The following is an 18,099-nucleotide window of genomic DNA, read 5'->3' as shown; positions in this document are numbered from 1 at the left end:
TGGGCGCCTCGCGGAGTACCGCACTGGCCGCCGGAGTTCTACAGCAAATAAACGAGCGTGTGGGGTGTTTTTGTTTTTCGGCACGGGCTTATACAGAACGCACCCGGTCTGACTATGTACACGCACACGCCGCGCAAATTCGCGCGCGCACGCCCTCCTAGCTGTCCCGGGCTGTGTACCTTCGTCGGGCATCGCGTGCCGCCATCGCCGGGGCGGAGCGTCTGGAGGAAGGCGCGAAAGCGACGAGCTGCAACGCGTGTCGCATATTGCCGCGTCAGCGGCGTGACATTTGTCAGGCGAGCGCGACAGTCCGCCACCGGTCGCGCGCGCAGCGTGCGGTTAGCGCCGGGGCGTTGGGCAAATTCATTCCGTTCCTCGCCGCCGGAGCTGGGTGGGCTGCTGTCGGGTGTCGCCTGCCGTGATTCGGGTCCGCTTGACTAACGATGCGGTCGTTTGTTATCATCGACGCGGAGTGGCGCGCCCGGGCGCCGAAGCGCGTCCATCAGTTTCGGCCTGTCGCGCGCCCTCTTCTCACTCGCTGTCCAGCGCCGTGGTGGCGGCGGCTACTGCGGCGGGCAGGCCGCGCTCTCCCTGTGCATTGCGGGGCGGCGACGAAGCGCTGGGCTTCGGGTGATGCACTGTCGAAGGCCAAACTCGTTGCCACTTACGCGCCACCTTTTAAGTTCAGGGTGGGGGTGCGAGGAACTAGTGTGCTTCAAATCGTTTTAATTTGATTCTAATACACCACTGGTTGCAGCAGCGCGTTATTATTATTATTATTATTATTATTATTATTATTATTATTATTATTATTATTATTATTATTATTATTATTATTATTATTATTATCGTCGTCATGCTTTGTCGGTGCAAAGAGTCGGACGATCCACGACCTAGCTTTAATGAGGAACGGTGACCGACACTGGAACCATGACGACGAAATCCACAGAGGTGGTGGTTGTGAATAAGCTTTGTTCAAGAGGTACAGCTATGACCTCCCATTTTGGTTGCAGGGGACCGAACCGAAAACTTGCATCCGGTTTTTCTCTCTCTCTCCCATTTTGGTGGGTTGCCACATCAGGAGAAAGGGAAAAAAAAGTAAGATGCGAAGCGGAATTATGTATAGGCATGAGGCTACGAGTGTATGGACAGAAGGCACATCAGAGAAGGAAGATGAACATGAAGACTAAGAGGGCTTCACCAGAAAGCTCATGAATTCCATCAGTGAAACATAGTACTCAATTCTATTGAAAATTTTAAATCGTTTTTACGCCTTCTTAATTTTTTTATGGACTCGTACTATGTCACGAATCACGAAGTCAATATTGAATCGTAAAAATAATGTAAACGAGAGAGACGTTCACAGGAAGATGAAAGCTTGAAGTGATCAACCGTACAAGATATGTCTCATGCTGGAGCCAGCGCGTGTGGAAAGTGGCTGCCCTGACGAAAACAAGTCAAAACATCATCTTCCGCCTGAAATGGCTCTGGTACTACCACTGCTGAATACAATAGTACAACTCAATACGTTGGTGAACGCAATTATTGCTTTCCATGTCATTGATAACTCCGCTTCCACAATCGCATCTCGCACTGTAAATCTTTCTGTTAATGGGTGTGCCGTCGCACGTGGGTATTGCTGGCAATGAAGAGGCTGAATGACTGGATGCTCCTACAAGTGAGTATAGCATTCGTCCACGAATTTCCTGCCAACTTGATGAAACTCGTCGGCTGACCCGCCGCCGCCTGCCACCCTGTCGGACGGCACCTTAATCAACGAGTTTCAGACATACGAGATCATTTCCTCTGCGCGTTATCCTACATTCCCAGAAAATAAGCTATTGAAAAGGTAGTCACGGGAGTGCTTACTAAATTTAGTTACCAGCTCTTTAAGACACACCTGCTTTCGTGCGACGTTTACCGGCATCCGAAGATACAGAGGCGGTGTTGGCGCATTGTTCCTACGCCGGCGGCGGTTGGCGATTGCGTGGCACGTTCGTGTAGCCAAAATCTGCGGCGCGTCTCTTGTCGAGATGCGCCGTTTCGTCTTGCCGGCTCGCCACAGCTTCGCATAGACCGACTTCCACAGTGCGTAAGGTGCGCGTGATCTTAAAGCTGACGGTCGGAGGAGTGCCTTTCCTTCGTGGAGTAAACGAGCGGAGAAGAAAACTCGGGCGCACCGTCGCTGTCCAGAGCTCCTCCCTCTATACGCGTCACGGCGCTTTTGCTGAAGCGCGTACACGGAAGGGCTCTGTCGTCGTCACTTTGTCGTCGTTCCGCTGTCGTCGGGCCGTCTCGGTCACGCTGACGTTCGCCCTCGCACCGTCACCATATCCATCGTCGTCACACCGCCGTCGTCGCGCGCGATAGCCGCCGTTGTCGCGCAGTCATGGGCGCGTACCAAAACGCGTCGACGACGGTAATTTGCGCTGCCGCCATCAAACATCGTTGTCTACATCAGTTTTGAAGTATTGATTGCGTGTCCATTAGATTTCTGCAGTCCGCATGAGCTCTTCGCTTATACATTCACAATAATCTTCGATGGTTTCTGCACTTTAAGTGACCGCGAGAGCCGCGAGCAGACTCCTCGTGCTTATAGGTTCACCGAAGTTCTAACAGTACACGTCTTTTACACTCGCACTCTCGTGGGGCTCGACGTGAATCTGTTCTTCGATGCCACCAAGTTAAGCTCAGTGCAGCTCCTCGATTGAAGCAGACAGAGCACTTAAGGCTACTCCTTGATGCCTATGACGAGGAGTTGCTTGAGAAACACATATTGATTCCAGTGCGTTCGGATAGCCACTGAGATCACTCGCTAAAAAAACACCGAAAAACAAAATGAATTTCACTTAGAAATCGCCGTGCAGTGCCGTTTAAGCGCAGTGCTCACTTAATTCGAGAAGAGGTGGTATACCATCCAGTCCCTTTGTACCGGTTTCAGATGTGAACTTTCGATCGCCAATGAGCTCAATTTTTCGATCCCGCGTTGTGCTACCGAGCGAGTTTCAGTGACTTGATCTTGATCGAACTGCACCTAATTAATTCTTGCTTCCCCAAGGTCATGCTTCAACCCGATACGGGCTCACAAAGCTAGGATGGAATTCTTGTCGACCTTGGGACTGCAGACCCTCGTCTGTAATGCTCGTACTCTGTGTGTGTCTGTGTGATGTGTTGTGATGTGGCTTCCTCTTCTTTTTCTCCTTTCTTTATATTCTTGCTCTATGTCTTTTTTTTCTCCTCTTCAAGCAATTATGTGGGTGTGGTGTCCCTTTTGCTAGCTTTCGGATAAACAGCTATGCGCCCACCTGATTTGATGCTCCCTGTCACTTCCCCTAGCTCCACACTGATCTAACCCACACTACGCACCGATGCTTCAACCTTCTCTTATGCAACCTTTTCTTTTATATTTCTTGTCCCTTCCCGCCTTTGGTTTGACTGTACTTGTTTGTCTTTGTTCAACATTAAGGACTATACACTATGCGTCATCTTCAGTAGAAGAAGAGTCAACAAGCTACCAGTGTAAAGAAAAGTAAAGAGAGAGAGAAAAACGTTTTAATGATACGAAATAAAGGAAAGATATAAAGAAAATGATATATAGGAGAAAGTGCTTGTTTATGGACTGCTGCTGGTTCATTGATGCTACGTAGCTTACATTTACCTTTTCGTGCTTTGGTTGTTTTTAATCTGATGAAATTCAACTGATGTCTCATGGCGTATTCTCTCTCTCTTTTATGGAGTCGCATTCTGTATCCATGGGCGTCTGAACGTACTTATCTCCCGTTGTGACACAAATTGCTGCAATGCAATTGATATGCGTTTTCAACGTTGGTGCTTTTAATTACCCCTTAGTGTTAACGTTATCATAAGTACATGATTATTTTTGTTGTTCGATCTAATCAACTTTATCGTCATCATATGTATATGTTCGTTCACATGTTTGCACTTCTACTACTGCTTTCTCTCTTTTAAAGAAGGTCTTGTTTTTATAATCGTAGAGCGTTTGCATTTCACTTTTTCTAAGACTCTGTGGCCTCCTGCTGTAATATACCGTTATAGATAACTTCACATTGCCCTTCGAAATAAACTTGACAATGCCATCATTAGCGCTTCTGTGACGAAAATGTTACTGGGAGTGTGTTTTTTACCTATTGCAGCGGTGGTCCTCGTAGGAGCAGGTAGGAAAGCGTGTCAACTCGAAAGTGCGAATTTCACATATTTATTGCTCAATGCTCCCGTTTCTGTAGATGCTATGTGACGAATATTGCAGTCGGATTAACCTACATATAGCTCTTTTCACGAGACGGTGGTGCCTCGCAAAACCGCACTCGTTGCGGAGTCCACGCATCACCGGTTTTCTTGTGACGACGACGCGCATTTCTCGACATTATAACGGGTGTTTCTACGAAGACTTTAGATAATATTTAAAAAAATAATGCAATGCGCAGGCCTGCAAAGTCTAAAGGCTGTTTCACATGCTGCGAGCTGGTGCGAAAAAGATCGACAGCTGTGGCACGACAAATTTCGGCTACCAGAGGGCGCGAAACCGAAACTGGGAGACTGTCGCGATTACTGTTGCGCAAGGTTCCGCGGGGACGGCAGCTTGACCGTAGCATACGAAGCAGGTAGTGACGTAACTACACTTTCGTACGTAAAAGCGAAATGGGAAAACACCCGTGTACTTAGATTTCGGTGCATGTTAAAGAACCCCAGCTGGTACAAACTTCCAGAGTCCCTCACTACGGCGTGTCTCATAATCAGATCGTGGTTTTGGCGCGTAAAACTCCATATTTTTTTTTCTTATGTGAAAAAAGAACCCGCCTAGCAACTGATTTGTTTCGCGAACGTGCTATGGGAATGTCTTGTGTAATGCAAACTCCTGTAAAAAACCCCAGTTGGTACAAATTTCCAGAGTCCCTCACGTACTACGGCGTGCCTCATAATCAGATTGTGGTTTTGGCACGTAAAAACCCATAACTTTTTTTTCGTGCTATTTGTTTTGTGACATTGTTATTGGAATGTCTCGTGTAACGCAGACTCCTGCACAGCAGCGTGCTTACGAAGAGCTGCGAATTTTTCTTCTCTCTGGTCCACGTTTTGTAGGTGCACGAAGTAGCTGCGCAAGCCAATTGAAGTCGCAGGCCGTCGAAACGTCTTGGGCTAATATTAGGTAAAGTGCATGTGAGTCTCGCCACGCGAGTAATTTCAACCTACGTCGCAATGGGTAATCGTTCTAGTTGTCGTTTGCAGCTTCGCTGTCCAAACCGCCTTCACAGCGTGAATTGAAGACCATTTTTTTCCAGATCCAAAAGCTGATGTGGCTTGTACGGAGAGCTTGCTTCCATTTCCATATTGCAATGAGCCCGCTAAAATTAAAGGTCGTAACGTTTTTAATTAGCTGCCAATTACTACGCATCGCCCGTCACCCCGTGTTCGCAACCACTGACGGCACGTCTATGAAAAAATCTGTCCTTTTATTTCAAAACGGCTATTTTTAAATATTATACCTAAAGTCTTCGTATAGACATTTTGTGTATTCTGGGTTGATCTGCGGATGCACGCGATGATACAGGGAGCAAGCAAGCAATCAAGCAAGCCTCCACTCTTGAACGCTCCCGTACGGTTTGTTTGCTCTGCTGTTGATGAATGCTTCTTTGTTTCCACCCGCCGTGGTTGCTCAGTGGCTATGGTGTTGGGCTGCTGAGCACGAGGTCGCGGGATCGAATCCCGGCCACGGCGGCCGCATTTCGATGGGGGCGAAATGCGAAAACACCCGTGTGCTTAGATTTAGGTGCACGTTAAAGAACCCCAGGTGGTCAAAATTTCCGGAGTCCTCCACTACGGCGTGCCTCATAATCAGAAAGTGGTTTTGGCACGTAAAACCCCAAATATTATTATTATTATTATTATTCTTTGTTTCCAGAGCGGTTTTCATTGCTAAATGTTTAGTTTGTGATGTTGTTACCCACTTCCTCCAGCACTCGACTGCGATACTTCACTTCCATCTCCCTCAGTGTTTCCTTCGTTTTCTAGACCGCGCTTGATATCTTTAGCCTTAATAATAATAATAATATTTGGGGTTTTACGTGCCAAAACCACTTTCTGATTATGAGGCACGCCGTAGTGGAGGACTCCGGAAATTTTGACCACCTGGGGTTCTTTAACGTGCACCTAAATCTAAGCACACGGGTGTTTTCGCATTTCGCCCCCATCTATCTTTAGCCTTGCGTAATTTCATTACCTCCTCGGACACCCTCCCATAGTGGTTGTGTGTCTTCATTAGAGGGAGAGCAAATCAGAATCACATGCAAGAATAATGTTTGACGACGACCATCGTTATTATCAAAGATAGAATTCGACGGCTCCGGCGAGTTGAAGTATACTCTCTCTTGTGATAATGTTGGCTGATTCCTCGCCGGATATATTCGCCCCTCTGTTTATGAGTTGTGCATCCCGTCGGAGGTATGTACCCAGAAGTCGGAGGTTATGCGGATAAGGTATAATGGCGGCTTGTTAAGGATTAGGGGGCACCGCAAGCACCGTGAACGCAACTGTCTTGCGAAAGGCTTCCGCGACAGAAGGGGCGCATCCGGCGTTCCAAGGTGGCCTCCATATTGGGAAGTCAACGTACGCAACGCTTCTTTGCTTCGATGACCTGACGAGGACATAGGGATTCAGCATGACATGACCGTTGAAATGAAGGAAGGGTCTGTAGGGGCGACGGATTAAAAGAGACTGAGTGAGAGAAGGCTTAACGATAGGAAAAGCGGAGAGGGTGGCCTGAGGAGCAAGTCTGGCCTGCTAAAGGAAGGAAAAGCAGGTATCGGCTGATGAGGAACAAAGAACCGCCTGCTGGGTAACTTCTGTGGTCTCGAATGACAATTTTGCACCCAACAGGCTTTGGCGGCGACATGGAAATACCTATGCGTGAAGCCTTTGCATGAGTGCATTGAAAACGACCGTTTGTATCTATCATTTTTTTTTATGCGAAAACATTATATGCCCCATTACACGAAAATCCGGCGTTGTCGGCGGCGGCGTGACCGAAAGATGAGACTAAATATGGCCGACGGCGCGAAGAGTAAAAACACGTAATAAATGTTCGGTTTGATGTCCACTTTGTAAACAGGCTTCTGTAAACAAAGTAAATTAACGCCCCCGAAAAGAAGATTCGGTAAATTTCGGTATGGGTGCGAGACTAGCACGCCACCACGACGCCACTATGTCTCCATGGTTATGTTTGACTAAATTTGTGCCCATTGCGTGCTTCATTGCACACGTCATGCCACTGCCTCCGTCACTGCCTCCCACGTGTCACTTGCTCTTCAGATTTCATCGATGCTGCCTCTGCTGCGATGCACTCTCGACACCAAACCATTAGTGTATAAAATGAGGCGTTCCGGATGCGTGCGTCTTTGCACACGTCACGTCGCTGCCTCCCGCGCGTCACTTGTTCTTCGGATTTCATCGGTGCTGTGTCTGCTGGGATGCACTCGGAAGCGCCTAGCTCAGCGGCAGCCGTGAAACGTGCGTGGTCGTCCACGGAAGCACGCCTCAGGAGACAAAGCAAGTGTACACAAAAGAAGGCGACATAGGGCGCTATAACGTAAAACTATTCCAAACTTTTCTATTCCAATTCTGCAATCAGCCTTACGCGATTGGTTAAAAACTTTTTTGGATCACGCCAATTTCGCCTGGCTGTCACGGGACGTCACGATAACCGCGATAGCTTCCCATCTGATATAACGTGTGCACACTGATTATGCATGATTTGACCGAACAAAAGCAAAATAGTTATTTCTGATTCGACGCCTTTTCGCCATTAGCCATTGGCTATTGGTCAAAGACTTTCGGGCTGCACCCACTTCACCTGCCTGTCACGCGACGTCACAAAACCACAAAAACTCACCGCGTCAAAGTGACGTGTACGCGTTAAAGATGCAATAACATGCCGAACAAAAGTGAGTTTTCTTCTGAATAGCCGCAGGTTGCCCCGTTCCGAAAGGAATAAAAGACGGCTGCCACCGATCGCCCAGGCACTGGCCACTCGCACCTACCGGAAAGCATGGGTTTATTTGCGTATAATAAAGTTTTTTGCGTGGCCGCGTAACGCTTTCGAGCACTTTCGGCACGTTTACGACCTCGTTCTGCCAACTCTTCTTTGCTGAGGATCCATTTTAGCGGCATTCTTAACCTTCCATTGCATGCCGCTGCGATTTTCGACCAGCTACCGCGAGTTAAATGAGGGAAAGCGGACCAATCGTAGACGCCGGCACCACCCTCTTCGTCCGGTTATCGATTTTCAGTGCAGTGGCTCGGACCCATCAAAACCTCTCCACTTGAGCGTACTTCTTGCCTCTTGTGAGCCAATTAGATAAGACAAGCCGCTCAGCGTAGGCAATGTTGTTCGTTTTTGAAGCAAACAAAAGTGACCTCCTATGAACGAGGAGAGCTTTTGACTGGTCTGTTCATACAACCCTGCGGGTGATCGCCTGATGCTTGCGTCGGCGGTTAGGCAAATTTGACATCAGGAGATTGGAATAAAAACATTTTGGAACAGTTTTACGTAATATGGCCTATAGTCATGACAGACCTACCATTAGGCACAAAATAAAATTCATTGTTCTGTAGCAAAATGTTCCGAATGTTTCCAGCCTGTGGCCAGCGTATAAGCAAACACACACACCGATTCAACAGAAAGAACTTTAATGCATGTCGAAAACATCAATCGAGAACATTTCACCTAAGCGATTATAATGCTTTCGCATTGCCACACGTAAGCAGACTTAAGTGTCCTTGCTGAATTTACTTTTTCTTCCCTACATATTCCTATATGTTAAATAAAACAAACGCGGTTATTCCGTCATTGCCCTTCCACAGCGTTTTTCAATATGCACAGCGCCAAACAATTTGGCATTCGCTTTCGCACGTATGGTCCGTCGCAACAATAGTTTACGGGAAACGGGATTTGCGAAAGAGATGTGCCCGCGAAATCCGGTCACATAGCATCGAACTTGAAATTTCCAACCTGTGTTAGTTTTTTGCGACCTATGCAGTGATCCAATAAATTAGAAGCGACGCGCGTTGACAGAGCCTAAATTCACATTTATAAATTATGGTGTTTTACGTGCCAAAACGCCTTTCTTATTATGAGGCTGGCCGTAGTGGAGGACTTGGAAAATTTGGACCACCTGGGGTTCTTTAACGTGCACCTAAATCTAAGTACACGGGTATTTTCGCATTTCGCCCCCATCGAATGCGGCCGCCGTGGCCGAGATTCAATTCCGCGACCTCGTGTTTAGCAGCCCAACACCATAGCCACTATGTAACCAGGGCGGGAAAATTCACATTTGTGAAGAAATCCGTGTCCCGTAAACTTTTGTGGCTAAATGTGCACGCTTGTTTTAGCTAACTGTCATCTGGTAGGCATGTCTTTAGGCATTGCTCAGTCGAAGTTTTCGCCACACTCAAGGCACATACATCGAACAATCGCAGCTACCCAGAGAGAGAGAGAGAGAGAGAAATCATAAGGGAAAGGTAGGAAGGTTAACCAGGCTGAGCCCGGTAGGCTACCCTGCACTGTGGAAGCAGGAAATGGGTTTAAAAGAGGAGAACGAAGAAAGAAGGTCACAGTCTCGATGGTTACGCACACAAGCATGCACCACTGAGTCAGTCATATGGGGTCATACGTGGCTGGTGCATTTCAAGAAACGCACCAGCGCCCTTTGTGGCCTTGCACATAGCAGACGCACGAGGCCATGGTCCCAAGATCTCCCCTGTGAAAGGACGGTCTTCTAAGTGCTCCAAAGCTGTACGAAGGGCACTCCTCTCATCTTCGTATGTAGGGTAGTCACACAGGATATGTTTAGTCGCTTCTTCGGCACCACATCTGCTGCAGTTGGGACTCTCCGCTATACCAATTAGGAATGAGCAGGCGTTTGTGAAAGGAACACCTCGCAAGCGACACAGTAGCGTTTCTACCCGTCGGTTATAACCAGGGCAAAGCTGCAATGTCATATGCGGGTCCATGGCATATAGGCGCCGGTTGGTGAGCTCCGGTGTGTTCCATTTTCTTACAATTATAATATCAGCAAGACCGCTGAGGTGCCGCGCTGCATCCGTACTCGACAATGGTATCGAGGTGCTTTCACATACATCATGTGCCTCACGGGCAGCTTTGTCGGCACTTCCATTGCCAGCAATGTTACAGTGCCCGGGTATCCACTGAAACACAATGTCGTCGCCTCCGTCCACAGTTTGACGGTATAGCATAATCGTATCTCTGCTACCTCTGCTCATATGGGCTGTGCCGCAGAGATGATAAGAATGATTGTAGGGCTGCCTTTGAATCACATAATATAGCCCGGTGATTTGGTGGTTGTTGCTGCACATATAGAAATGCGCTACGGAGGGCGGAAAGCTTGGATCCTGTCAATGTTGTGACGTGGCTGATCTTGAATTTCGCGCAGATTTACGTCGACGGAATGACTACTGCACCGGTTGAGCTGGTTAGAGTCGAAGAGATATTTGTATAAACGTGAACTCGATTGGAGTATGAATCACGCAGTAGATGTCATCATCATCATCATCATCATCATCATCATCATCATGATTACGCCCACTGCAGGGCAAATGCCTCTCCCATACTTCTCCAACTACCCCGGTAATGTACTAATTGTGGCCATGTTGTCCCTGCAAACTTCTTAATCTCATCCACCCACCTAACTTTCTGCCACCCTCTGCTACGCTTCCCTTCCCTTGGAATCCAGTCCGTAACCCTTAATGACCATCGGTTATCTTCCCTCCTCATTACATGTCCAGCCCATGCCCCCCCCCCCCCCATTTCTTTTTCTTGATTTCAACTAAGATATCTGTAACTCGCGTTTGCTCCCTCACCCAATTTGCTCTTTTCTTGTCCCTTAACGTTACACCCATCCTTCTTCTTTCCATAGCTCGTTGCGTCGTCCTCAACTTAAGTAGAACCCTTTTCGTAAGCCGCCCGGTTTCTGCCCCGTACGTGAGTACTGGTAAGACACAACTGTTATACACGTTTCTCTTGAGGGATAATGGCAACTTGCTGTTCATGATCTGAGAATGCCTGCCAAACGCACCCCAGCCCATTCTTATTCTTCTGATTATTTCAGTCTCATGGTCCGGATCTGCAGTCACTACCTGTCCTAAGTAGATGTATTCCCTTACCACTTCCAGTGCCTCGCTACCTATCGTAAACTGCTGTTCTGTTCCGAGACTGTTAAACATTACTTTAGTTTTCTGCAGATTAATTTTTAGACCCACCCTTCGGCTTTGCCTCTCCAGGTCAGTGAGCATGCATTGCAGTTGGTCCCCTGAGTTACTAAGGACGGCAATATTATCAGCGAATCGCAAGTTACTAAGGTATTCTCCATTAACTCTTATCCCCAATTCTTACCAATCCAGGTCTCTGAATACCTCCTGTAAACACGCTGTGAATAGCATTGGGGAGATCGTATCTCCCTGCCTGACGCCTTTCTTTATTGGGATTTTGTTGCTTTCTTTATGGAGGACTACGGTGGCTGTGGCGCCGCTATAGATATCGTTCAGTATTTTTACATACGGCTCGTCTATACCCTGATTCCGCAATGCCTCCATGACTGCTGAGGTTTCGACAGAATCAAACGCTTTCTCGTAATCACTGAAAGCTATATATAAGGGTTGCTGATATTCCGCACATTTTTCTATCACCTGATTGATAGTGTGAATATGATCTATTGTTGAGTAGCCTTTACGGAATCCTGCCTGGTTCTTTGGTTGACAGAAGTCTAAGGTGTTCCTGATTCTATTTGCAATTACCTTAGTAAATACTTTGTAGGCAACGAACAGTAAGCTGATCGGTCTATAGTTTTTCAAGTCTTTGGTGTCCCCTTTCTTATCGATTAGGATTATGTTAGCGTTTTTCCAAGATTCCGGTACGCTCGAAGTCATGAGACATTGCGTATACAGGGTGGCCACTTTCTCTAGAACAATCTGCCCACGATCCTTCAACAAATCTGCTGTTACCTGATCCTCCCCAGCTGCCTTCCACCTTTGCATATCTCCCAAGGCTTTCTTTATTTCTTCCGGCGTTACCTGTGGGATTTCGAATTCCTCTAGACTATTCTCTCTTGCATTATCGTCGTGGGTGCCACTGGTGCTGCATAAATCTCTATAGAACTCCTCAGCCACTTGAACTATCTCATCCATATTAGTAATGATATTGCCGCCTTTGTCTCTTAACGCATACATCTGATTCTTGCCTATTCCTAGTTTCTTCTTCACTGCTTTTAGGCTTCCTCCGTTCCTGAGTGCATGTTCAATTCTATCCATATTATACTTCCTTATGTCAGCTGTCTTACGCTTCTTGATTAACTTCGAAAGTTCTGCCAGTTCTATTTTAGCTGTAGGGTTAGAGGCTTTCATACATTGGCGTTTCTTGATCTTGGCAGTAGATGTAGAAGGGCTTAATTCAGAGGACAAGTTTTCCATTCCAAGAGTTGGAAAGAAGCCCGACTTGCCAGATACCCAGATGTTTGTGCAGAAGCTGCTTCCACGACAACTGGAAAGCGCTACAGCTACACAGGTGCTCGCGCGTCGAGTGCGCGAATGCAGCCGGTTAGTATGATACACGGCGCTCGCGACAAAAGTGCAATTAATCGAGGAAGTCCGCCGAACGTATCTTTTTTTTCATATACACAATAGGTGTATGTACTTACCACTTCACGTATAGTTCACAAAGGGCAACCTTCCCCGAGTGCTTGACCCACTGGACATTCACGACACAAACAAAACGAAATGCACTCTGTGTGTACAGAGGAAAAGAAAAGCGTTCTCCCGCATTGGAGCAGGAAACAAAGAGTGCATGTGTAACAGTGATGGAAAGTCTACTCGGACAAGAACAGGAAGGACGAGGCGATCGCTTGATAAGGTCGCGCAAGCCGTACACAACAGCACGTCGCCGCATGCATGCGAGAATTGACAACTCGCACAATTTAATTTTGCTTTTCGTCTCCGTTTTCCGCTCCGTTTGTCGTCTTTTGTCTTGTCCCCCACATATCGCCGCGAGAGTGCAGCGGGAGGGGGAGAGCGGGGGGGGGGAGCAGGAGGCGATAGAGACACGGGGACGGCAGAGCCGGGCGAATGTGCGCGACCTCGAGACAAGCCATCGGTGTATGCGTGCCTATGCACCGCAGGCCTCAGGTGTGCACCGCGGTCAGCGCGTGCCGCGGAGGAACAGACGCACTGGCGCGTTCATCTGCTGCCCCGGCGACCATTGTCTCGTTCTCCCATCGCGATGACCCTTGTCCGTCACCGCGCGCAGACGTGTTCCCATTGTCTTAACTACGAACGACGACAATTGGGCAAACACGGACGCGCCCGCGCGGGCACGCTGTGGTCTTTATACGGCGTACCCCGTCGGTGCGATTTAATCGCTTACGTGTAATTGGTTACCAATTAATCGGGACAGCAGTTCGTCCCGTGCGGGTCACTGAGGTTACGGAGGAGAAGGCGTCTATGTTGGTACCCGTCATGTCTGCCGTAGCGGGGGTTGGGGGGGGGGCAGGGGGGGTTCGAAAAGGAAAGCCAGACGGCTACCGATAAGATCAGCAGTAATTTGAGCGAGTGTGCCTTTCTCAGACGCTTTGCCATTTTTCCGCATGCTTCATAGGATATGATGTACTCTACATTACGGAGCGGAGCGGCGTCCATTCGCAAATAATTTGAATGTTGCTGTTACTATTCTTTCTTTTTTTCGGGGAATCCTGCATGCACGCTTCGGTTGAAATCTGCTGAACTAAAAGTTTGCGCCTGAAACAGAATTTAGAACTTGGGATATCTTTAGGCACTTCTCAAGTAAAAGTGGCGCACGCGAATGTTCGTTCAAGTTGAATATTTCCGGGCGGGAACAAAATAAGTGCGCTCTCGGCACCAAAAATTTGCAGGGCGCAGAGTCTGCGAAGAAGCCGAAGGGGCGCGAAGTATGTGTTTGCATGTGTGCATAGTACGTGTGCATATGTATATGCGCGCGTGCGTATGTGCGTGCATGCATATGTGGAGGGGGGAGGAAGACTTTTGCACCAACTGCTAAAGGCTACAAAGGGTACTGAACATGCGGTTGGCGTCACAGACAGCAGACGTTCAATGACCAGTGAGCTTCCTGCTGCGCCAACGTTATCTTTATTATGATTATGTTCGTTGTCGTTTTTCATTTATTATTATTGCTTTATTTTAACTGTATCCGTACAGAAATAGCGTAGCCAACGTTTACTCTACCTCAATCTCTCCACAGTAATCGCTTGATGACAAAACATCACAGTGTATTGCATAGACAGGGTGCGCCTTGTAGTTGACCGCTGTTTCAGCCTTCTTGAACTTAGCGCATTATTAGGTTTTTCTAATTGCAAGAAATACTGGGAGGTATGCATAGGTGCAGATCTTTCATTCTTATGGGGGGGGGGGGGGTGCCCGACTAGCTTTCCGACCCCTGACCCCCTATGCATATATATTGCTTGCACTTGAAGAAACTTCGTGTTACCTAGAAGAATTGATCGCTGAAGTGACGGCGTTGTATGGGTATATGCAGGACCTCATAGTAGGAGACAGTTAAATTTCACAGACTAAGTCCTCTCGGTGGTGTAATTTTCCTTGCTGCAATTGGTGTAATTGGGGTAATGGTGCAATAGAATTGATCGCTGAAGTGACGGCGTTATATGGGTATATACAGGACCTCATAGTAGGAGACAGTTAAATTTCACAGACTAAGTCCTCTCGGTGGTGTAATTTTCCTTGCTGCAATTGGTGTAATTGGGGTAATTGTGTAATATTCTTTGGGGCGCCCTCAAATAAGCTGATTGAACTGCATTGCCTGTCGCAAACCCGAAGAGACAGTGCATCCCCTTGATAATGGTACGGAAGGAGCACCAACAGCAGGTTTCGCGGCTTTGCAGCTATTCATTCCTCTCATTTCTACGTCATACTTATTATCCGTCTCTCAAGGGCGACTGATCAAACTGATAACAAAAGCACCTTGATAACCCGGCCGAAGCGCCACTCTGACCATGCACGAAATGCGAAAAGCAATGTAATACGCATAGCATGTTTCAAAATCCCGGCTTTGCTCGCACCGCATCGAAAGAATGCGCACGAAGCTATATTTCTCGCCAGAAACTTGCTTCGGGCCAAAGCCAAATTAAAGTGACGGTTTTAGTATTCATGAGATAATAATAATATTTGGGGTTTTACGTGCCAAAACCACTTTCTGATTATGAGGCACGCCGTAGTGGAGGACTCCGGAAATTTTGACCACCTGGGGTTCTTTAACGTGCACCTAAATCTAAGCACACGGGTGTTTTCGCATTTCGCCCCCATCGAAATGCGGCCGCCGTGGCCGGGATTCGATCCCGCGACCTCGTGCTCAGCAGCCCAACACCATAGCCACTGAGCAACCACGGCGGGTAGTATTCATGAGAGTGTATACGTGCTGCAAAAACAGGTTCTTGGCATAAAATAAAAGCGAAATAAACCGACTGGGAGGCGACGCACATGTAGAGAAAAGGTAAAACCTATGCGTTCAAGGAAGTAAATAACCACTTCCAAATTAGCCGAACTGGCAATCAGAATGTCTGCAAAAAAAAAAAAAAAAAAAAGAAACAGATTTTAGTGTGCCCTTAATATATCTATGAATTCGTAAGCGCCGTTGAACACCAGCTGCTGCCTAGAGGACGTGTTCGAATAGGTCTCCTTCTGCACTATTGAGTCCGCTTTATCACATCTTCAGTGGCTTTCTTGACGACCGACGCCGGAATTTTCTGCAGACATCCATTATCCTTGCCTTAAACTAAACTGAAGTCCGTTTCGATCGTGTAAGCACGATCTTTCACACAACACCAAAGAAAGAAATCGAGTGGAGAGAGGTCAGGCGACCTAGCCGGCCAATTTACAGGCCCGTGCCTTCCAATCTATTGCGCATGAAAAGTCGCATCCAGCCAGTTTCGTGCTCGGCTGCTGCTGTGTGCGGGTGCCATATCTTGCTGATACCACAGAAGTGGAAGACGTGACAGCGGGACTTCGTTGAGAAACTCATCCACCACTCTTTCAAGGATTTCGTCCACGTAACGCTGTCCAGTCAGTGTGAGATCGAAGAAGATGGGGCCGATTATAGCACCGGCGTAAATTTCGAAACACATATTGAGCGACCACTCGTAAAGGCGCCGATTGCGCTTTACCCAGTGTAGATTGGAGTCCCTCCAATAGTGTGCATTATGCAAATTTACCTATAGGCGCGTCTGCGAAAATTGGCTTCACCTGTGCACATGACGTTGCTCAAGAAGCCCAGTGTCTCATCGGCTTTTGTGAGGACCCAATTCGAGAAATTTAGACGATTAGACAGGTCCCTATCTTCCAAGCATTGGTGCTGGTTAAGGTGGTACGGGTGAGAGGCCGTCATTTAGAATCCTCCAAACTGATGACTTGGAAAGTGGTACCTGGGTAATTGGTCCCGCGCGCTAGCATGAGGGTTTGAGGCCATAAATGCTAGAACATCCATGCGTAGGCTAGGGTTCAAAGATTGAGTCCTCCGCAGTTGTTTCTGAAAGCTGCCGGATTGTCTCAGGTCTTCATAATTTCTGATCATAGTCGATGCGTTTGGTCTACCGCCACACTTCCATGACTGATGTATATTTGTGGCCTGCTTCTTTTTGCGATGTGCAGCTCCCAAGGCAAGGATCACATTTACCTTCTGCTCGTTAGAGAAAGACATGGCGACCTTTCAGCCTTTGCACTGACGTTTTCAATTAAATCTTGTGGTGATAGGCTTCGCGGTAAAAAAAAAAATATCCGTGCACTTTATCTACGCTAAGACAACAGCTATCACAGCTTGTTTCCAACTAACACGAAACACGACGTGTTACTTCGGCCGAGGCGCAGCAGACAAGGCACTAGTTCGATCACGATGTTTTTCTTTATTTCCTTCATTTCGTTCTGGATAACTCAGAGGGAGCCTGTTCGAGGGCGCTGCTTTATGATTCGGATGAGATCGCAGTCACGGGGCATTCTGCATATTTGGCGGGGTTTATTTACGAGTCGGAAAAAAATTAGTACGCGATTAGTATGTCGCTAAAATACCGTAGTTTGATGTCCCTAGGCTGTGCCTCCAAATGACTCACTGACACTTTGATAATTAGGATAGCAAGTCTCGAGTTAGATAATTAATTACAATTACCTAATCAAATCTCAGTAGCGAAAAAATTAGTGTCAGCTGCTCCAATGTGCTGGAAACAATATGCACTAGTGTTTCGTCGAGTAACGCATTGCTCTTTTTTTAAATCTTGCCGCTGCCCGAGATCACATTCTCCGGGCTATCCCACCAGGTTCACGAGCACCGGTAGACCAACAAGATAGCGTCCCGAAAAGATACGACAATATCCTGAGCCACTACAGACTGGGTAGAAGGATCTATCCACCCCCGCATCCCCAGCTGACAAGAGAAGAGGCGGTGATCTTCCGAAGACTACAGACCGGCACATTCCCGCACGGCATCCTGCTACACGCCATGTATCCTACGAGCTATACTCACAAATGCGCCTTCTGCTCCACGCCCAATACCCCCTACCACATGGTATGGGAATGTCAAAAAGCCCCATCGACACCGCCCATCACCGGACCAACCGTCGAGCAGTGGGAGGCACAGCTGACAAGCTCGACCCCTGAAGACCAGCATCGCCTGGTGAGCAGGGCCAAGCTATCAGCTCAGGCCCACGGCATCCTGGACTAGGGACGCCGCCCGCCTCGGATGATTTTACCGTCGGCTCATTTCAACTAATAAAGTTTATTCCTCCTCCTCTTTGGTGCATAATAGTTAATTGGGACACCCTGTATATATTTATGACCTTTGCATGCAAGTGACGATGTTTCCATCCCTAATGTTGTAAATTATTAGAACTGTTCTGTTTTTTTTCACGAATCGTTAGCATTGCTTACTGGAAAGAGAAGAAATACTGAGACACACAACATTCCCGTGCATTTTACACGCCGTCGATAAAAGACTATGTCGAAGGGGTTACTGAAGTCTATAGTTTTTCTTTATGGTAA

At 47.6% G+C, this 18,099-nt stretch overlaps 2 protein-coding genes across 2 annotated transcripts in view; one reads left to right on the top strand and one right to left on the bottom strand.

Annotated features, from left to right (window-relative positions):
- Mef2 (myocyte enhancer factor 2) overlaps positions 1–12,852 on the bottom strand; it is a 358,675-nt gene extending 345,823 nt beyond the window's left edge. The window contains exon 1 of the mRNA XM_075680718.1: positions 12,726–12,852. The gene's annotated coding sequence lies outside the window, so the exon portion shown is untranslated. The remainder of the gene's footprint in view (positions 1–12,725) is intronic.
- LOC142570331 (uncharacterized) overlaps positions 1–17,836 on the top strand; it is a 74,304-nt gene extending 56,468 nt beyond the window's left edge. The window contains exon 3 of the mRNA XM_075678721.1: positions 17,379–17,836. Coding sequence (XP_075534836.1) covers positions 17,379–17,782 — 404 coding nt within the window. The 3' untranslated portion in view covers positions 17,783–17,836. The remainder of the gene's footprint in view (positions 1–17,378) is intronic.
- The last annotated feature ends 263 nt before the right edge of the window (positions 17,837–18,099 follow it).

This window comes from Dermacentor variabilis, chromosome 2 (genome assembly GCF_050947875.1).
Source record: "Dermacentor variabilis isolate Ectoservices chromosome 2, ASM5094787v1, whole genome shotgun sequence".
Classification (NCBI taxonomy): Eukaryota; Metazoa; Arthropoda; class Arachnida; order Ixodida; family Ixodidae; genus Dermacentor; species Dermacentor variabilis.
This window is presented reverse-complemented; position numbering and strand designations above follow the sequence as displayed.